General features: G+C 34.7%; 1 protein-coding gene and 2 pseudogenes across 10 annotated transcripts in view; 2 read left to right on the top strand and 1 right to left on the bottom strand.

Moving 5' to 3' along the window:
* The window catches only part of LUC7L3 (LUC7 like 3 pre-mRNA splicing factor), a 22,337-nt gene extending 1,804 nt beyond the window's left edge, over positions 1 to 20,533 (top strand). Inside the window, exons 2-13 of one of the 10 annotated variants that reach the window (XM_011365042.2) lie at positions 7,511 to 7,577; positions 10,508 to 10,547; positions 11,071 to 11,215; positions 11,568 to 11,642; positions 12,577 to 12,681; positions 13,573 to 13,734; positions 14,083 to 14,366; positions 14,848 to 15,008; positions 18,355 to 18,495; positions 18,601 to 18,700; positions 19,146 to 19,211; positions 20,031 to 20,142. In XM_011365042.2, the coding sequence (XP_011363344.1) occupies positions 7,511 to 7,577; positions 10,508 to 10,547; positions 11,071 to 11,215; positions 11,568 to 11,642; positions 12,577 to 12,681; positions 13,573 to 13,734; positions 14,083 to 14,366; positions 14,848 to 15,008; positions 18,355 to 18,495; positions 18,601 to 18,700; positions 19,146 to 19,170 (1,305 nt within the window). In that variant the 3' untranslated portion in view covers positions 19,171 to 19,211; positions 20,031 to 20,142. Of the gene's footprint in view, positions 1 to 7,510; positions 7,578 to 8,643; positions 8,730 to 10,507; positions 10,548 to 11,070; positions 11,216 to 11,567; positions 11,643 to 12,576; positions 12,682 to 13,572; positions 13,735 to 14,082; positions 14,367 to 14,847; positions 15,009 to 17,082; positions 17,209 to 18,354; positions 18,549 to 18,600 lie in introns of those variants that run through there. The other 9 variants (XR_002781534.1, XR_002781533.1, XR_896154.2 and 6 more) reach the window with 9 other exon arrangements.
* Positions 907 to 1,024, bottom strand: LOC111742944 (annotated as a pseudogene).
* Positions 5,979 to 6,097, top strand: LOC111742946 (annotated as a pseudogene).
* Positions 20,534 to 22,303: the final 1,770 nt, after the last annotated feature.

The raw sequence follows: 22,303 nt of genomic DNA, 5'->3' as shown, positions 1-22,303 counted from the left end.
TCTATTTGAATTTATCTATTTGAATCAAAGAGAAAATTGCTTTTGATTGTTTGCTCTTCAACTGGAGCTGCCTGTGACACGTGATGTGGAGAAACTTTGTTTTCCTGCTTGTATTTATTGCCACATTGCATTATACGTTGTGGAATTGCTCTTGGAATTGCAATTTAGGTTTTATGTCATGTCATCCCAGCTGTAATAAATCTGTTTTCCTTTCTGTTTTGGTGCTGGTCACCAAACTATATTACGCTTTTAATGACAGATTGCACTTCATTCTAGATTCAGGGATTTGAAAAAGTCAACTACTGGTATTTCAGATTCACGTCTGCAGAGGAAAGGTTGACTTTGACCAGGAACAAAGCACATGGCTTCTTCTAAATAAGTTGGAATTACTGTAGGATATAATAAAACTGGAGGAGTTCCTGGCATCACATCTGGGTCATTTGCATAGTTTATCCTGTTGGGTGCTGAAATCTTGGAGTAATGGACAACCCCAGTATGTACAGTAAGGGTTTTACCATCACTGTAATTTGATTATTTCAAAATATGTTTGCATTCCAGTTGTATCTGAAAATTTTCTTTGCAAGACTTGCATTAGATGGGAAAAGCGATTTCAGATGGGTGGGGTTCTTTTGTTTAACAATTGAGATAGAACTTTACCTCAGTGTCAAAAGGAGTTCCTACGAGTCGGTACCTAACCCCTAAGATTTGTTTTAAAGGCATATTTCGTTGTCTCTTGCCCCTGATTCTAATTCTGTAGGTCTGGGGGAAGGCCCCAGAAATCTGCATTTTTAAAAATGGCATATTGTATTTTATCTGCTGCTTGATCCACCTATTAGTTCTGGGGTTTTAACTAAGTAGCACTTGGGAAAGCTCGCTCTCTCTCTCTCTTTTTTTTTTTTTTTTAAACGCCTACAGCACTTGGTATTCCTAGCGGTCTCCCATCCAAGTACTAACCAGGCCCAACCCTGCTTAGCTTCCGAGATCAGATGAGATCTGGCACATTCAGGGTGGCATGGCCGTAGACTAAAGCTCCGTTTTTAAGTGAAGGATGCATCTGTAACACAAATTGTCGACTTTTCATTTATTTGTAATGGTGTGTATAGAACCATTATCAAAGTTGAATCTTGGAAAGTGCCTTTCTCAGGTTAGTACGAGATTATTTGTTTGCTCTGCTTTGTTATCCTGACCAACCATAATGAGGGAAGCGTGATTTTAACTGCCTGATGTGAGCACCTTTCAATGAGTGCCCCCATGGGAAGATTTCAGTGTTTGCCAGAGAACGCATTTAGTAGCCTTGTAATTCTCTGAATAGAGAATTTTGTAGGAATTTTATAGTTCACATTGAGGTTTTTACATTGTAGATCTCAACCAAATGTGAACTTATGTAACTTGACTTACCTATGCTTCTAATAATATCTAAAATGAGATTTTTCTCCTTTGTCAAATTTAAGTATGCCCTCTGTTCAGTGAAAGTTTAATGATTTTTGAAGATAATTGAACTAAATGTTTCTAAAATCTTCAGAATGTTAGCAAATATTGTCACTGACACTGGAAGTTATTTAGAAAAGAAAACACTTAAGGCTTCTGTCCACGTTTTTACTCGTGGACTTTTAACATTAAAAGCGGAATTCAGAATTTAGGAAGGAAAATTGGAAGCAGAAAATTAGAATGCATGACATTTGTATTTTACTAAATAGTTTTAATTCAGTCACCAAAATGTTCTTTTCTGTCAGAAATGTAGGCATTTCTTTCCTTGTTCTGTAGTGCATGGTAAGTGTTGAGCTTTGTGGAATTGCTTGTAGTCTATGTGTTACATGTGTATTTAACTGCTGTTTGCTTTTTCTCCCCAAAACACATACAGGAAGTGGGGTGAATATAATGAACTCTCTATGTACCTATACCCAATGATACTGTCAACACATGGCCAATATTTCCTCTATATTCCCTGCTCCTTCCATTATTTTGAAGCAGTTCTGTCGTTTCAACCTTGAAGACATGATTATGTATTTATAAAATACAAAGACTTAAAAACTACAATACTGTTATCACACTGAAAGTATTAAGGTATTTTCATAATTTTTGATTGCTTTAGGGAAAGTGTGTGTGTGTGTGCGCGTGCACGCGCGCACACACACTATATCATTAGACTTGATGTCTAAGTGCCACGATGGAAAAAAGTATAGGGTCTAGAAAAGCACGCGTGGAGGGGTACTCAAACTGGTGTACTCTGAAAAGGTTTTTTAAAGTGACCCTTAAATATGGGACCTAAAGGATCATTAGTAGGAATTAGAGAGAGTGGGAGAGAAGACAAATGTTATTAGGGGCTGGAAAAAAATTACAGGCCTGAGAAATTGTAAATAGTGTTAAAGCTGGATCCCTTGTTTGTTTTTGTTGAGGGAGGAGACATGTGACTAGATGGGCAGGAACGTGGTTTTTTAAGCTTTATTGAAAGTTGAGATTATATTGGGAAACAATTGAAGGCTTCTAAGCAGGAGAGAGAGATTTACTATCTGGCGGCTATGCAAGATTGATTAAAATTTTACCAAAAATTGGTAGGCAATAAAAAGAATGAGCCATAACTGCAAAGGTATATGTAATAAAAGGAATGGAGATGAATGACAGTAGAAAGTGGTCTTATTATAGCTGAAACATGAAACCAAGGACTGAATGTTTTTGTTAGAAATTCTTAGAACTCTTAGCTAAAAAGAAACATTTGCTTCTAGCCTGTTGTAGTTAAACTATTAATGGCAGAAGTGACTAAAGACTACAGTGTGAAAGGTTGTTCTTTTTATAATCAGTGAAATTTCCAGATATTGCTGGATTTTAAATGAAAAAAAAAAGTATATAATTTAAGTAGTCCCTATAATAAAAGTATGAGATTGACTGTTGCCAACACGATAAATTTAAAATGGGAATAGATTATCAGAAATAGAAATCAAATAATAAGTTACCTTTATGGCTGTTTATAAAATGGAACTTGGTATCTGAAACAATTATCAAAGTTATTAACTTAGAATATACCAAAGGAGGTTCTTTAAGGCTTCCACAGAATTTTAGCTGGGGACCTAATTCATTGGTGTTCGTAAAGACACATGCGATTTAATGATTTGAAGACTTTACTACTTGTAAATAATATATAGTTGACCTGACCATTGGAGTGAGAAACAATGAGGCAATTCAATGGATTTTGGGAAAGCAGTTTAACAGAACAACACAGACAGCATTGAAAAATATTTAATTAGCTCAAAGGAGAATTATGTTGTTTACTGTTGGATGCATATAGGTATAGAAAGAGAAAAATCAATAAGATATTCTTAGTGTACTTTTGTGATTAGAAGTGTCTAATTGATGACCAGAACTGATAATACCTTGAAGAAGTGAATGCTAAAAATAGGACTTTTTGTTAAGTTATAAGTCTTAACCAGCATTTTTCTAGTTATAAATACTTACCCCCCCATGTGTAAGTCTTCTTTACATTAAATAATGTTCCTTCATTAAAGGTTGATTTCATTAATATATTTGGAATTGATCTTACTATTTTATGTTTTCCGAATTTAGAACCATTAAAATTATTTTTTACAAAAGTAAACATCTTTGCTATAAAAGATTAAAATTTAACATAGAAATAAACAATGAAAGTCTGTCCTTGCCTTTCTTCCCCATTGCCAAATTCCTGGAAAAAGTTAAAAATTGGTATCTATGTTTCCAAATCTTTCCTAATAATTTACAGAGCACACGTATATACCTATAAGTGAAAATTGTTATAGATGTATTAATATATAAATATTTAACAACTTTCATTTATACTGTGGAATTTTTTGGTTGGTACATATCAGTCTCCTTAATTTATTTGTTTCCTTGTGGGTATGTAGATTATGTCTATTCTTTTTGCCATTACCAACCAAGTTGCAATGAACATTTTAGTGCATACAGCTGAGTCACTTGTAGGATAGGTACCTAGAAAGATAATAACTAAGTTAAACACACATTTTACATTTTGATGGATGCTGTCAAATTGTCCCACAACTCTCTAGTATTGTTTGGAATGTCATTTTCTCAACAATATCTAAAGCCAGATGTTTTAATTTTAGATAGACTTTGTTTACTAGGAAAGAAATTTGCAATTAAAATTTTCTAGACAGATTTACAAGATTGATTATATTTCTGCATTCTCTTTTTAACTGGTAGTGAATTCACTAAAGTATGCTATTGAGATCAAACTCTTGTGTCATTGAGGTTGCCTTAAATTTATCAAGAAGATAAATCACAATTAGTTGTGAGAATCCTGTCCCCCCTTCCAATCTGATAACAATCTGGTTATTAGATCGTTAGGTCCATGGTAGACATTTTATTAAAGACTTACTGAATAAAAGACTAAGTGTTAATATTTTTAAACATCCTGAATCCCTGGGGAGGGTTAAAGAAGCAGTCTAAGTAGCTAGTTTGTTGGATAGAGTAACAAATATTTTGATGTACCATTATATTATAGCAGTATCTTAAGAGTCAACGAGTGAAAATAGCACATGGAACTTGATTAAGAAAATAGTTTCTAATTTAGATTCTGTAAGTAAGTAGATTCCTTCAGGGCATGTCATGTGGTTGGTCTCAGTTTTCTTGTCTCAAATGGGGTGATTGGACTAAATTATAAGTAACACCTGGTTAGCCCGCAGCAGATCTACATAGTGCCTTTAACCACATTTTTAAAAGTAGTGGATAGTATTTTAAAATTCAGACTAATTTGCATGTTTCTCCCAATTTAACAAACACATAGTTTAAACTTCACAATCCCACTGTGAATATTATTTGTTGTCTACTTTTTTTAAAATAATGAAACCAAGGCAAAATTAGTCTGTGGTTTCATAGTGGCTAAGTGGTGGCCAAGATTCAAAGTCTGCACTGCGTTGCCTTTCCAAGAGTATTGATTTACATATGCCTGTTTCATACTCTTGTCTTTTCACTTGTGATTTCCTTATATCTAAAATGTCTTGCATCTTTTCCTCATCTGAACTTAAGAACCAGTTCAAGCTTCACCACCTGTAATAACCTGACATACCCTACTAAATTAATTTCCTTGTTTCTAGTGTTACACATATATTCTAGTACACTCTATTTTGTTTTTGAGTGTATCTCCTACTAGACTGTGAGCTTCTTGAGGAGTGGGTCTTGTTCTTCTATTTCTAGCATTATTTGTAGCACATAGTGTTAAATGATTGTTGAAGTGCCATTTTCCACTTAAAATTTAAATGCCATTTTAAATTAAAATCCTATGCAGTATTTATTAGACTTAAGAGTGCTCATTCATGTATTTCATTGAAAAACTAACTTAGTACATTTTGACCACTTAGAATCCAGTGTATTTTGGAAAGCCTTATTCATATAAATAGAACTTAGGTCGCAGAATAAAACTTTAAATAGCTCTGGAAAGTCAGAAGTATTTTAGTTTAAAAAAAACATTTATTAGACTTTTATTAGACAAACCTTAAAGCTAGTAGTAATCACCATTTTTACAGAAAAGTTAAGTCACGTAATAATGATAAAACTTAAATTCAGGTCCAAGTTGGTTTAATTTTGGCGATAAATGTTATTAAAACTCAGATTCGGTAAGTACTATATTGGTATTTAATTGCCAAAAAAATTATGATTCCTCCCTAGGAATACTTGAGGTTTGTATTTGGTTATATTTTAGAGTCAGGAGAGTCCAAAGAGGTGTTTATTCCTTTTAATGAGCCTTTTTGAGGATCATGGAGATTGGCTGTGTAAACATAAGGAGGAACAGTAGTCTTGTATTTATTAGTTACATAGGATGGCAGCAGAAGTCCTGTTGAAAACAGTAAAATAGTCTTTAAGTAGAATCCACTCAAATTCTAGTATATAATTCTATAAAGTAGAAATTAAAATAAATTTATACATCAAATAAAATGCACAGTAAAAGTAGTTTCATATCTAAGAGTCGCCCACGGAATTTAGTTTTTAAATTGTTCTACGACCATGCCACCCTGAACATGCCTGATCTCGTCTGATCTCGGAAGCTAAGCAGGGTCGGGCCTGATTAGTACTTGGATGGGAGACCACCTAGGAAGACCAGATGCTGTAGGCAAAATAAATAAATAACCATATAATTTGTAGCTATAAATAACAGTAAATGCTGGCAATAACTATTTAGTAAGGTATTACGTATAACTCAACAGTTGTGGAAAATTAATTTTTGGAAACTTGACAACAGGGTTAATAGTCTGAAAGATAAGTAATGTACTTTGTTCTCTCTTCAAATAAAACAGATTCTTAAATATTTTTTAAAATTGAGTATTGGTATTGATATTCTATTGTGATACTCTTAAAGTGGATGCAAAGCTTAACAAATCACTTCTTAATGATTAGAAAAGTATATAGCATTTTAAAACATGAGGATTATAAGTTTGGAAATAATTTGAAAAACCGTTAACACATGTGGAGCCTTTTTAATAATTTATTTGTAAGAACAGTGTTTAAGTTGAAAAGAGTAATCTTAAAAACCAAGTATTAGAAGAACTAAGGAAAAGAATGTGGTACAAAGATACCACGACATATGGCTATATATAATGGGATAATATTGGTGTAAAACTGTCTTGTTGTTTAGACATGAGTTTGGAATCTTTCATTGTTCTTTGTGACCTTAGTTCTTCTGGACATAGCCTGTGGAACCACATTTGCTTCAAACAAGTGTAAAACAAGTGACCTTTGAGGCAGAAAACAATCTATTTCATATTTAACATCTAGTCCTAAGTGTCTAGAAAGAACTCTGAAATTCCTTTTCTATGTCATAGTTGTACATTGGTAATCCACTCAATAACACTGAAATACTATGTAAAGAAAGGTAGATATTTTGGAGTTTTGCTTACTTGGTTTTGGTTTGTAGTGTTATAGAATTAAATACAGGATAGTCTTGGAATATATCTGAAAGAGTTACAAAAGTGTCAGTGGGAAAGAATTAAAAGTTGGTTTCATGTTAATTTCCCATACCAAAGGAGCCTATCAAGAGTCACTCTGTAAAGTGCTGGATTGTATGAAAATAGTCAATATATTTTAGGGCAGGTTATAGGATCTCATGCAAAAGTACTGAACCAGATTGCTTTAAATGGGTGTTACTTGTAATTTAGAGGTTCCCAAATCCTAATCTGTAAATTGGTTCTGGTATTTATCTATATTAGAATGGTAACAGTGTAGGGTTTTTTTTGTTTTTGTTTTTTTTTAAATAAATATTCCTTTTATCTGGAATATTTGTTAGTTATTAAGGGAATAGGCAATGATATTATTAAAGCTGGTAACTCTTTGTCAATCTTGCACATCTTTTACTGAAATCCAGAAGTGTAGAAGTCACTAATTTACCTAATATGGTTTAACAAATGTTCTTAGACTTAGTTGAAAGACGAAGATCAAGAAATGAGAAAATAGTTATTTGGCACCCTTTTCCAATGTAGTTTTAAAACCAAACAATTTTAAAAAGTTAAATATCTTTGTTTTTCTTCACTAGGTTTGTAAATATTATCTCTGTGGTTTTTGTCCTGCGGAATTGTTCACAAACACTCGTTCTGACCTTGGTAAGTGAATTTTCTGTGTAACTTATCAAATTTATAACTTAAAACGACTGGTACTTTTTAATTCTGAAAAACTTTTTCTTAAAGGCTTGTTTATAAAGTTATTTCTTTCCTGTCTTAGATTTTTTAATGTATTAATTAATGTCAGTCTAGTTAATTATACATGTCTATTTCTACTTTCTCCCAAAACTCCACTAAAATGAAAATTTAAAAACAAGGTGTAAATGGAAGAGGATAACATTAGAGATGTCAGCAAATTTTTGGAAGATGACAAAATGGATGGAAGAGTAGCAGGAAACTCAACAGAGCAGAGAAACCTGTACCCTAAAAACCTGCTGAAGGGGATAGTAAATAGAAGTGAGTGAGTGATCAGCAGAACGCTGGACAGGCTCAGAGTTTGGAGGCACCAGCTACCATAGAAAGTAGAGTTGAGTCATGGGGCTGAAAACAACTGTTGGTGTAGTTCAGGGTTTCTCGATCTTGATATTTTGAGCTGGATAATTCTATCGTTTTAGGGTGGCTCTACTGTGCATTGTGGGGGTGTTTAGCAGCATCCCCGGCCTCTGCTTATTAGATGTCAGCACCCTCCAGTTGTGACAGCCAAAAATGTCTCCTCGTGTTGCCAAATGTCCCTAAGGGACATAATTGCCCTCCTACTGAGAACTGCTAGTCTAGGTGGTCATACTCTTAAAACTTGAACATCTGATGATTCTGTCTCCCACCCCTAAACCCAAGAAGACTAGGGGGTTATTTTCTGGAGAAACTGGATTAAAGAGACTCTAGTTCAAATGAACTATGAAGTGTTAAAAATTTTTTTTTTTACTCATTTTTTCTCCCAAAGATAGTACATAACTAGTATTATTTTAGGATCATAACAGAGAATTTTATTCATTAAGTACAATGCTTGCCCTAGAGCATTAGGAGCACATTAGGGCTGGATGAATCTAGGTATTGGGATTCCAGACCACAGCACAGGGCAGTAAAGGGTAAAATGAGACTGTAAGAGATTAAACGAGTCTGTATTCTTAATAGTGGGGTTTTCCCATTCCCTCCTCTGCCCTGTTCCTAGAAGGATACAGCCAGATGTTTTTCCCCAGGCAGAAGAGAAGAGGATTCTTTAGAGAAAGTGAACAGTTCCAGAGAAGTGATCTACAGGTACTGACCCTTGGGGAGTCTCCTAAAAGAAAGTCTTGCTGCCTGATTTTCCAATGGTAAAGCCCATATTAGTTGACAAACCTTGCCTGTGCATAACAACTTCCAGTCACATTTTGGAAGTGTTTGGCCAGTCAAGGAACACCAGTCAGACAATTGAAGAAAACCTTCACGAAAGAGTAATCAAACTAACAGGAAAAAAAAGAATTCAGTGGAGTTACAGATAATGAGGAAAACAGAAGAAAAGACTTAAAAAGTCTTAACTAAAGTTAGTATCCTCCGAGAAATGAGAAGATAATAGGAAGATTAGGATGCTATGTATATAAAAAGAGCTTTTGAAAAACCAAAAAGCTCTTGGAAATCAAAACCGAAGAAATCTGAAATAAAATCTGGAAAGATTCGAGAATAAAATCAAGGAAATTTGCTGGAGTGTTGGGTAGTTAGAAAAGATTAAAATATTAGCCTAGCACTCTTAATAGCTGAACAAGAGTCTAGATAGAGAAAATAGAAGGAAGGAAAATTAAAAATTTACAGTACTGATGGACCCTTAGTCTCTAGATTGAATGTGTTCAAGTACTCAGCAGTGAGTGAAAAAAGATTCACACCAAGGGACACAACACATTGTGAAATTCCAGAACACCAGGGTTGGGGGGTGGCACACAGGATTGTGAATCAGCATGGCCTCAGATTGGTCAGTAACAACATTGGAAGCTTGAAGACATTGGAGAAACACCCTGAGGACTGAGTGAAAAATATTTTAATCTAGCTTAGCTATATAGCCAAACATGAAAGTGTGAGGGTGAAAAGAGGTTCTCAGACATGCAAGGTCTCAACAAATTTGTCTTCCATGAACCTTTTCTCTGGAAACTACCAGCACATGGGCATAAACCAAGAAGGAGAAAAGAGATCCAGTAAACTTCATCCAATATAGACCAGAAAAGAAGTTTCTTAGGATGACAGCTCTGTTAGTAAGCTCAGAAATAGCCCAGATTAGAGCAGGTGAGAAAGTTAAAGGAAGAAATCGAAGCTGATTTTCTGATATACTTTGAATCTTGAGGGAAATTAGTATTAAGATAGTTTCTATAGCTGAGTTAAATTGAGAAGAATTTGGAAATAAATAGAAAACTAAACAAAGGTAAAAAATCCAACAAAGCATGAAGTGTATCAAAAGTGTCATCATAACGCACCTTTGTTTGGTTCACCATTTAATAGTAAATAGTACTTGCATAGTCTAGATATAAATGCTGAATATTTAACCTAAAATTTTGATGTCTAAGATAAACCAAGAGAAAGTAAGCATAGAATTTAGAAATTCTATCCAGAAGAAATAACTAAAAGGGTTGAAAATTTGTTGCCTTTTGGAGGTGGGAAAGGGTGGGACTCTGGTCCTAGCTAGTCTTGTGCTATTTGACTTCTGTGCATATACTGAATTAGTAAGATGCCAGTGGTGGTTCAGACCAGTGGTCCGCCCTCATCACAGCTTTTTTCATGGGTGGCAGTAAGGAACAATTTCTTTCCTCCCACACCCTCTTTTTTCTTACCATATAGTTGCTCTCCATTATACTGATCTGGAAGACTAAGGAGAATAATTTTCATATACTTACTTAGGCATGTTGCTTCATGATTCAGTAGGCTCAATTTAGGTATCTACAGACTACTTGGTGATAAAATGGATCTTTTCCCCCCTTTTTTCTGAAGAAAACTTCCTTTTGTTTTTGCAAGAGAAAAAGTTGTTAAGGTCACCAGTGCTTTATACATTCATATTTCTCATTTTTCTTCAGGTCCATGTGAAAAAATTCATGATGAAAATCTACGAAAACAGTAAGTTAATTTTGGTGGAGGGACATCCCCTCCCCATCATTATTTGGTTTAAAGGGGACAAGGATTGAAGAAGTAATTGGAATTTGTATAAAATAAGTGCTTGATAAAGATCCTGTTCATTAGCTAGGAGTGGTAGAAAGTCATGTATCTTCAGTAATAAGACTATTAGCCACCACGTGATTACATACTATATGGCAAGCATAAAGCCTAAGCTTTTTTTTCTAACAGCCCGTATTTTATAGGGGAGAACCTGTCCTGGGTCACAGATCCAGTATAGTGGTAGAGTTGATGTTGAAGCATCTAGATTTGCTTGATCATTTGGTTGCTATGCTCTCAACCAAATGTAATGCTAAATACTGTCTTCCCTTTACTAGGATGAAGGAAAGCTAGAAATTCACTTAAATACCTGGTTTACTCTTCAGCCTAAATGCAGCAGTCCATGAGACTAGTTAAGATAGAATGTATGAATTGCAATGGATGACTTAGAGGAAATATAATGTTTGTTTATTTCCATTTTTATTAGGTATGAGAAAAGTTCTCGTTTTATGAAAGTTGGCTATGAGAGAGATTTTCTGAGATATTTACAGAGCTTACTCGCAGAAGTAGAACGTAGAATTAGACGAGGCCATGCTCGTTTGGCATTATCTCAAAACCAGCAGTCCTCTGGGGTGAGTATGAAATTCATTTGCAGTCTTCATAAAGTGTTCTTGTTCCCTGGAGACCCAGTGACCTTCCTACTATTGAAACTTGTGTTCATTTATTAGTGTTCTTTTAGAATGACATGCAACTTAAAAAGGCATTTGTGTTTTCAGTTTTTATTAGTAAACGTAATATTGATTTTGCTAATTATAAAATTTTTCTCAAATATCAGTAACTGACAATATGTAATCAACTAATAGAAATTGAAGATAATTGTTACTGATTCAACATTTTAATTATTGAATACAAATATGATGTGAGAGTTTGAATATTTATCTTTGTTTTTTACTTTTTGTTAATAAATTTTATCATTTTCAATAGGCAGCTGGACCAACAGGCAAAAATGAAGAAAAAATTCAGGTTCTAACAGATAAAATTGACGTACTCCTGCAACAGGTAAGAACTGTGTGCATTAATGTGAGAAAATATTTGGAATAAGCACTTAACCAAAGAAGATATAAGGATGATAAATATATGTAAAGGTGCTCAATGTTATTAGTCATTAGGAAAATACAAATTAAAACTACTATGGTATACTTACTTACTATACACCTGTCAGAATGGCTGAAATTAAAAAGCCTGATCCTACCAAATGTTAGTAAAGATGTGGGCAAACTAGAACTATCATACACTGCTGGTGGGATGTAAAATGGTACAACCACTTTGGAAAAGAGTTTATGTCTTTCCATTTTACTCTTAGAAAATTACCCAAGAGAAATGAAAACATGTTTATACAAAGAGTTGTACACCGAAGTGCATGGCAGCCTTATTCATAATAGGTGAAAACCTTAAAAAACTGGAAACAGCTCAAATGTTTGTTAACAGGTGAATGTATAAATAAATTGTGATGTATCCATACACTGGAATACTATTCAATAATAAAAAGGAATCAACTACATCTCACACTGTGGGTGAATCTTAAGATAATTAGGCGCAGTGAAAGAAGCCAGACCTCCCCTCTCCCCCAAAGAAAGTGCATGGTTCCACTTTCTTTGTGGGTCAGGGGCGGGAGGTGCACTACAGAGAAACGAGGAAACTTTGAGGTGATGGATGTTTTCATTATCGTGATGATGGTATTGGTTTCATGGGTGTCAAAACTTAACAAATTATGCACCTTAAAAATACGTAGCTTATTGCATGTCAAGTATACTTCATTAATGCCATAAAAAATCAAAAGGGAAATTACACATGAGGTTTCAGTAAACAAAACCAAACTAAAAGACCCCAGACAAATAATGCTAATGAAGCTTGGGAGAAAAAGAAAAATATTTGAGTAGTTTGGTTAGAAAGGAGTCTTGAATGCTTTTTTTTTTTTTTTAATCCTCCTTAGATTGAAGAATTAGGTTCTGAAGGAAAAGTAGAAGAAGCCCAGGGAATGATGAAATTAGTTGAACAGTTAAAAGAAGAGAGAGAATTGCTTAGGTCCACAACGTCGGTGAGTAGCAACCTCATTTTGATTTACCCAGGCTGTTTGCTGTGAATTACTAGGACCTATTCCTATTCGAGAACCTTTGTAAATAGTTTTCTAATGTCTTGAATTGAGAGTCAGCAAACTTTATCATAAATGGCCATGTAGTAAATATTTTATGTTTACAGGCCATACTGTCCTTGGCAGCTACTATTATGAAAACAGCATTAGATAGTACATAAACAAATCAGTGTGGCTGTATAGTCAATAAAACTTTATTTATAAAAACAGGCTTCTAGCTGCTGGCTTGCCAACTGCTGCCTTAGATCACAAGTATTCATTTGTCTCTGGGTTTTCTTTTTGTTCTTTCAGTACATATTTACCTTAGTTCAAAATTGGTATAATCTTAAAATATCTTCTGATATTTAAACTTTAGAGAATATATGTTTTGGATATTGATGGTAGAATATAGTTGATCATTGGTTCCAAAATATCACATAAAATAGGTTCAGGTTATGCTCAACGAGTTGAGTTTCTTAATGATTTTGAAAAACATTTTTTAATACGGAGGTGACACCTTTAGTTTAGCCTATTGAACCTAAGCAAGAAGTAAATTCAGACTAAAATAGGTAACTTTCTGAAAGGTAGTTGAACTTTTTCAAGGTGGTGCAGGTAATTCATTGGTTACAATAGAGTGATGGGGTGTCAGCACTTGCTGGGTGATACGGAAAGTTGGTGGTTGTTGCCGTGCTTCCACCTCTAAAAGTTGACCAGTTGCTGCTCAGTGTTATGGCTACAGGGAAATGGAAAGTAGCAGTTCACACAATTAGAAATCTATTCTAAACGTTAAGTAAGTACTTTTTGGGATTTGTTCTCTCTTCTTCAGACATTCTTCTAATAACCAGTTTATCATTTTAGACCATTGAAAGTTTTGCTGCCCAAGAAAAACAAATGGAAGTTTGTGAAGTATGTGGAGCTTTTTTGATAGTAGGAGATGCCCAGTCCCGGGTAGATGACCATTTGATGGGAAAACAGCACATGGGCTATGCCAAAATTAAAGCTACTGTAGAAGAATTAAAAGTAAGTTTTTTCTCAACATGTGTTTTAACTGTAGCAAATACTGTATTTTACTACATGGAGATATAAACCTCTTGTTGACAGTTGTGTTATTTGAAGCAGTGATGGTCCCTTGAAAATTTTAGTAGTCATTAGGTTAGCAAAGTACTCCCTTCACTCATTAGTGCCAGGAATTTGAGAGAATATTACTGAAGATTTAGTTAAGTAATGATATCTTGTGTACGCACGTGGTGTCGGAATTTCCGTTTTAGGGCATCAAATTCTATAAGTTGGTCTACAAATGCTTTACATTAGGTAACCATTGTCGTTAAAAGGTTATAGCTCTATAAAAATTGAGCTTGATTTCCGTAGGAAAAGTTAAGAAAAAGAACCGAAGAACCTGATCGTGATGAGCGTTTAAAAAAGGAGAAGCAAGAACGAGAAGAAAGAGAAAAAGAACGGGAGAGAGAAAGAGAAGAAAGAGAAAGGAAAAGACGAAGAGAAGAAGAAGAAAGAGAAAAGGAAAGGGCTCGCGACAGGGAGAGAAGAAAGAGAAGTCGTTCACGAAGTCGGCATTCAAGCCGAACTTCCGACCGAAGATGCAGCAGGTCTCGGGACCACAAAAGATCACGAAGTAGAGAGAGAAGGCGAAGCAGGTATGGAGAACGCGTGAGACAGTGCCCAGCACACAGTGAGTGTGCAGTAAATAGTAGTAATTATTATTCCTTGGTTCTGGGAAGCTCTTAAGCATCAGTAAACACTAGGATGGATTATAAGAGCTGAATCAGTGAACTAGTTCATCTTTAAGGCAGTTTCTTTGCCATTTTTTACCAGTCTGAGGTTTGATGCAATCTTGTTAGGAAGTCAGTATAACTAGATGGTCTCTTAAGTGCTTCTCTTCTCATTGATTCTAAGAAGACATTTAAATTATAAGTTGTTTTGGCTAAAGGTACAAGTTAGAACTATTTTCTATTCTTAAGATTTCTAAAGTAAATATGTTTTAGTAGATTATATTCATTTGCCTTTTAAGGATAAGTTTTGCTTAATCTCGGTTATTTATTCAATGGTATATAATCAAGGTTTTTTCTCATTGTAATATCAGCTGAAGTTTCTTTCCATTTGTTTTAAATTATTAAGAAGTAGAGATCGACGAAGAAGCAGAAGTCATGATAGATCAGAAAGAAAACATAGATCTCGTAGTCGGGATCGAAGAAGATCAAAAAGCCGGGATCGAAAGTCATATAAGCACAGGAGCAAAAGTCGGGACAGAGAACAAGATAGAAAATCCAAGGAGAAAGGTTAGTTTATGTGAGAATTTAATTCATTAACAGACTATTTTCACACTCTTGTCTCTCCACTCAACTTTTCTTTGGACCTAGGCGGAGTTCTATTTCAAGCTGTACCCTTTACACTTAAAAATGAATACATTTAGCAGGAGGTGGACATTATTTTCCCCTCTCCTGCTCTTGATTTGCGCAAATGCCGGTGTTTTCTTGGAATATGTTAAAACTAATGATTTTGATTACCCAAAGGTTTACCATCTAGATTCTTCCAAGTATTGCATTACCTGTCAGGGTTTTTAGGCTGTAGAATATATTAACTTGGTTAATGGCAGCATTTTTTTTTTTTTTTAATCTGCTGTAGTGTTCCATGATATGTCTTGCAGAGTAAATGTACATTGTTGCATTAGTCCTCATGTGTACAGCTTTCATTTAACTCAGTAATCTCTAAGTTCGCAGAAGCTGAATACCTTATGTGTGTCTTAACCATGTTTTCTATTGAAACATCATGCTCTTTTCTCCTCTACTTTTTCTTTTGGTTTTCTGTGGTGTTCCAGTAGCTGGTTTACTGTGCACCGATAATGGACTCTCATTTTACCTTTGGCATGTTTTCACAAAGATATTCTCATCTTTTAACTTTATTGAAAGATAATTCTTTTAATCAGAGTCGTCTTTCTGCATTTTCTTCAGATTCTTTGAGAATCTTTCATTTTGTGTTGATGGGCTGTTCTGATTTGCATGGATTTTAGGAATGAGAGAAAGGGCCTATTTCTAATTTTCTTGGCTCTGCTTGTTCCATCCTGTTCTGCCTGTCTGTGTTCATGTTCAATCACCAACGTAATATATGTGCTGCTGTTTGAGTTTATTATACTGGACTTTTACGTGATACTCATTTTCTTTTATGGAACTATGTTTTTTGTTTTTTTGTAGGTTTTGCTTTGCTTTTGCCAGACTCAGGTTTTTGCTAGATTGAGCTAGATAGGAAACTAGCAGCACAAACAATACATTTTTTTTCTTCTGCTTTTATTTTTCTTTAAATAAGTGTATCTTCTTTTAAAATTTTTTACGTATATCAGCTTTTTTTTTTTAACAACATGGAGCAAATGTTGACAAGTAGGAAACAAGGACAATTTTTAAAACTTAGTCTCATGAGCTTTAGTATTTGCCACTTACATTTAGAAATTACTTCTGTGATCCTGAAGACAATTGCTACAAAGGGTTAACTGATTTTACATTAATTTTAAGGAAGTTTCACCCAATGCTTTTTGCAAGACTTTCTGTATAACATATTTTTGGAGTGTGAAGGGTCAACTCTCAAGAACTAGATATTGATGTAGGAGATCAAATTACTCACTTTGAGAACTAAAGCTCTTTGGTATATTATCATTCTTGTCACTTAAAATAATTGGATTGGTTCTCGGGGACAAAAGCTAGCTAGCCTTCATAACTCTCTGGGATCAAAATTGAGCAATAAATAGCACTGGTCTGACTAAAAACAGACACGTTTGTGTAATTTCTGGATAGCACAAAAAAGATGTTCTGAATTGCTTAGTTATAGTCCTAATTGTAAAAGTGACATCATGGAAAATAATAAAACTTGTTTAGTTTATGGATAAACAGGTATTATCCTGCTGAGATACAGAGGGAGAGAGAACTTGATTCAGAGGAAACTGCATCAGGTCCATCTTGAAAGATTGGGTATGCCATTACAGATTTATCTTAAACTTCGGGGTCTCTTTTAGAAATGATATGATTTATTGGCTTTTGAAAATGCCATGTAGCCATTCAGGCTCTCTTAGGTACATAAGTGACTAAAGGCCTGAACTTTGAGACCAGATTTGAGCCAGTAGCAAGCATTTGATAATAGCAAATAAGTAAGAGGGAGTTCACTGCTCCAGGTGCTAGGATGGAGGCACTTTATCTGTCTCCACAAATGAAAAGTGGTTTCTCACACAAACCTATCTTTCTTACCAGCAACCAGTTTAGGGTACTCTCTTTGTCAAGAGAGTTTCCTTTTTTAATCCATAGCCCTAAAATCCACCACATTTTGTGGATGTCCTTAGGACTATTAAGATCTACCATATTTACATAGGGCAGAAGATAAGATTATTGGACTGACTACTAGTCCTCTACGGAGCAACAAGACGACTCTTCCACATTGAAGCTACCTGTGCACCGGAGAAGCCCATAAGGCACAAAGGGAGGACTTTCCCACAAGGTCAGTTAGAGCATACTATACTGGCACAGTTCTCATAAGTGGACAGACAGACATGAAGCAAGTCCTGCAGTCAGCTCCTTGGACATTGCTTCGTGCATTTTGCAAGTGTTATGGACTGAACATGCTCCTTCACATAAGATCTTCAATTCTTACATTCTTTGAATGAGCGCCCTCATACCATATTTTGTGTTCATTACCATTCCTCTCCCAGTTATTAATGTTGTGTCTTAACAACTTTGTCCAGAATCTGTAGAGGGTTCTGCTTTTCTTAAAATGTCTGTCTTACAAACTGCTCTGCTAGACCAGCTATTCTTAACTTGTAAGAGGAAAAATAATTTTTCTAGAAAGTTTATAGTTTGCTTTAACATTTATATAAAAATCTTTTGTTAGGCAATACTTGGAACTGAAAAGGCTAGAATATATGTTCTCTGTGTACCACTTTTTACCCCTAGTCTGTGGTTTCACCATTCCAAAGAAAATAGTAGAAGAAAAACGTCAAGGTTTACGTTTTTCATTGTTTATTTGCAGCTGAGTTGAACTTTAATTTCTCCTTTTGGGAAAAACAACTCCTGAGATGGTCTGTATATTACTTAGCAAAGCAGAAGTTCAGTACTGGGATTTGGATTTAAGATCCACTGTCGGTGGGCTAGTCTCCCTCTTGGGCATATATAAATGATCTTTTACATTAAAAAATAGTTGGAGAAACATGCCTATTAAATGTTCAACTTTTTTTTTTTACCTTCTGCAGTTACTATTTTTACCTTTATAACAATAAATTTACTTTATGTGAACACAGTTTCTGTGTACTGTCTTTCATATCTTTCCCATTGCTTTTTGATGTTTTTTTCTTAACCCTAAATGAAATTTACTTAAATTTTAGATTTCACAGTGATTTGGAATTGCCTGTACTTAATAGCTTCTCACTAGTTTGAGAGAATTTGCCCACTATTTTACCTTTTGCATTCTGATTCTCACCTCCTTCATAAATTACAGATTTTATCTCTCGATAGAGTCACCAAACTGTGTTACTTGCAGTCTGTGGGAAGTGATTGTCTTTTCACCTCTCGATTGTTTCACTTTTCTAACTATCATGTATGTATTGTATTTTACTGTAAAATCCATGATCAATGTCTTCTTTTATGGCAGAAAAGAGGGGATCTGATGATAAAAAAAGTAGTGTGAAGTCCAGTAGTCGAGAGAAACAGAGTGAAGACACAAACACTGAATCAAAGGAAAGTGATACTAAGAATGAGGTCAATGGGACCAGTGAAGACATTAAATCTGAAGGTGACACTCAGTCCAATTAAAACTGATCTGATAAGACCTCAGATCAGACAGAGGTAAGTGTATTGTTTCTCACTTTGATTAGGGCTTTTTGTTACTGTTTGACAGTGCAGCGTAAGTATGCACAGATGAAGATGGAACTAAGCCGAGTAAGAAGACATACATCTTCTGAAGGAAAAGACAGTGTAGTCCTGCAAAACATTTTGAGGTACATTGTTTTGTCTCAGCTATTTTGTAGCAGACTCGTGCCCCCATTAGTGTGCCTCTTTGGAAGTTATTACCCACATTTGTAATATAGTCGCCATTGAAAAGTTAATTATCCTTTTTTTTAGGGATTTTGCTGTCATTTCTTTTTTTTTTTTTAATAAAAAGGTTGAACTGTTTTTTTTTTCTTTTTGGTGTTAGTCCTTCTTGTGTTGGTACATTGGCAGAGACATATGCTTTAAAAACTTAAAAATTTCTGAGGCACATGTTGGACCACTTTGTTTTAATTAAACTGCTAGTTATTTCTTTGTCAAGGATGTTTCTAGTTTTTTGCTTTATTGCCTTGCATTCTAATGCAGTTTGTTCTGTAACTCGAGAGCCAGTAGCATTGGATTGATGGAAGTGTAGGGTTTATGAATTATTGCAGCTGACTACCATACCTCACACAGCGTTGGTGTTGTGAGCGGCCCATGAAAAGCCAAATTAAAAATCAAGGATTCAGTCAAACTAAGCAGGTACTCATGCCAGGTACTCCTTTCTCTACCCACATCCATGTTTGAATGCTATTGCCTGTGATCTTTACGCTTAACTGTTGTGTATCTTTTTTGTTCTTTACAAGAAGCACAGAGGGGTTTTTGTGTATTGCGTGAAAACTTATAAATCAAACGTTAACAGAATGGAATTTTTTTTCAACTGTATGTAGAGATGCAGTGGTGCCCAGAATTAGATATCTTTAAAGAATTTTAAATACAATAAACACTTCATATTATCCGCCTTGTTACATTCAGTGCAATTCTCAAGTCTTTAAGAGGTATGTGTTTAATATTTCCTACTGTGTAGGAGAATTTGCAGTCAGCCATAGGTATATAGGAATAGTCACTGGCTGATACATTTAAAGCAGTAGTGAATAGCAAGGATAGACCTTGTGAAATACAAAGAACTGATGAACCATATAGAATGAATTTGGGTTTTGAAAGAACTATTAAAAGTTAGGTTTTCTAAGAGTTCTTAAAACCTACAACTGTTCATTCTTTGGGCTAGTGGCATGGGATAGAATATTTCTAATGAAAGGAAGTACCAATTAGTTAATTTGTCATTGGCATTCCTTTTCTAAGACAGCAATATAGTATGTCTGTGTGAGCCATTCCCACATAGGCAAGCATACATAGGCACATGGCTTTAAGACCACACTGATGCCTTATAACTAAAAAGAATACAAACATTCCATATACATGTATTAATAATCAGTTAGTGACTGGGCCAACACTTAGTCATAAAAGTTTGCTTTTTACATGTTGTCTAATTATCATTTTTCCCCAAATTTTGCATTATAGGACTACTGTTCGAAGATTTTTGGAAGATATCTGAAAACGTCATAAAAGTGAAGACCGACATTAAAATGAGGTGAAAGCAACTATAGTGGCATAGAAAAAGTATAAAGCTCAGTTAGTTTTTTTTTTTTATTATTAAAAATTAATTCAGGACTGATGTGACCTACCAGATTTCAGAATGTGTTAATAGCATATATATGCCACTGAAAACTTAGGTCGTGTATTATATTTTTTCTTTAAGACTTTTTAAGAAATATTACCTTAACATGTGGCTTGCTCAGTGTTTAATTGCAAGTTTTCATTCTTGGACTTTGAAAACAGGATTAAACGTTAGTATTCGTGTGAATCAGACTAAGTGGGATTCCATTTTTACAACTCTGCTATACCCAGCCTTTGGATTTAGAAGTGAAAATAAAGTATCTCTGACTTTCTGTTATAAATTTGATTGTCTCTGTCATTGAAAAGTTTTAGTATTATCTTTTTCTAATAAAGCCGTTGACTCTGAACTAGTCCCTTGTTTTAAATATAAGAGGTACACTGTTACTAGAGGTGTTGGTGTACAGTTTTATCTGATTGTTCTGTTAAGACTAATTTTTATAGAATTTCCACAGTTTAAATGTTTTAAATAATGGTGCTTCAATTCGGCAGTTATGAATAAATTTCAATTTTGCTTTTTAATAGAAAAGATGTACAGTGAACTAGAATATATTTTTACATCCCTGAGAGATACCTTTAGTAGTAGAAAATTCAAAATATCCTTCTGGCAATCACTGTCATCCTCTAGTTGATATGATGTAGAAGGGCATACAAGAACTTTTAAATTAATTTTTGGTATTTGTTTTAAGTCTTGTGTCAAGATTTCTTTTTACCAGGTCTTGTCAGATTACAAATGTATTTATTGCTATGTATGGGATGTGTAGTACATATAACAGGGATTAAAAAAAAATTGGTGCTTAAGTAGGTGATTCTCCCCTCCCCTTTGGTCACATATGGCAAATTTGGCAGCACGTTTTTATCTATAGCCAGCTTTGTTGACTGTAAAGTATTATCTCCAGCTACATATAGTAATTCTTTGTGATTTATAATTTTCAACTGTCGCTCTCAGTTTATAGGTAGGAAAACTGAGTAAATGGGTTAAATGACTTACTCAAGGTCATCTGGCCCCATGTTGGAGAGCTAGCACAGGATTCCAGGTCTCTGCCTCATGGTCCAGTGCCTCACTATTATGCCAGTGTATTCATTCTCATAGGCATAATGAACCGTTACAGAATTTACTAAAATACCCTCCACCAAGCTATGGAAAATAATGAAGCTGCCACTTCAGAGGCTCTTTATGAAATAATGCTGTGGGGTCATTGCACACGTGGTTTACCTAGTTGACCCTGGAGATGGGTTATCTGAATTTGTCAGACAATTTGTGAAGATTAAGACAAGATGGGAAAATATAACAGAGCCAGCCACCTTCTAAGGACACTGCTTTATGTAGTTTGACAACATTGTGGTTATAGGAATAAAGAATTTAAAGTCATAGTTATTAGTAAGTATTAAGAAAAACGAGAAATTTCTTGAAGTATTAAGGTACTAAATTGTAAGATATTAAAATGCCGGATTTGTTCTGTTCATGTAGAATTAATAGTTAGCTTATTTTAACGACGTGTACAGTAAATGAGTTTATGAAAAGTCTTCATCTCTATGGACATTTAGGTCAATATCGAAGTTATGTAGGATTTGAGGGGAAGGCCTAGGCCATTCAGGTGTCCATGACTAAGGTGTGGCCTTAGTTGCAGAGGTTTAGAAGTTGGGTCACCCCCCAACACCCCAAATTGGTCAGGCTCAAGAGGAAATTATTTTTACTAACCAAATTCACAAGAATCCATATAGAGGCTCTGCCAGTTTTCTATAAGAAATACACATTTCTGCCTTGCAGTCCTAAAAGCTGTCATTTGGTTAATGGGTATTTCCTCTTTGAAAAGCCTTTAAGGGAAGCCAATTTACATTAATCAGATTACTTGATAAGATTGTAATCAGTTTTTTCTTTTTCTTTTGGAAAATTTAAGACACACAAAAGTAGAACAGTGTAATTAACCTCTTAAAAGTCATCACCCATAAGGCTCAGTGGCCAGTCTTATTTCACGTGTGTGTGTATGTGTATGTATCCCCTACCCCCTATTATTTTCAAGCAAGTCTCAGACATGTAATCTGTAAATATTGCAACATGTATCTCTAAAAGATAAAGACTTAAACAGCAGTTCATAATTAAAAGAAATTGGGTGAAC

Source organism: Pteropus vampyrus, unplaced genomic scaffold (assembly GCF_000151845.1).
Source record: "Pteropus vampyrus isolate Shadow unplaced genomic scaffold, Pvam_2.0 Scaffold104, whole genome shotgun sequence".
NCBI classification, from domain to species: domain Eukaryota; kingdom Metazoa; phylum Chordata; class Mammalia; order Chiroptera; family Pteropodidae; genus Pteropus; species Pteropus vampyrus.
Note: the sequence above shows the minus strand (reverse complement) of the source record. Positions and strands in the feature narration are given on the sequence as shown.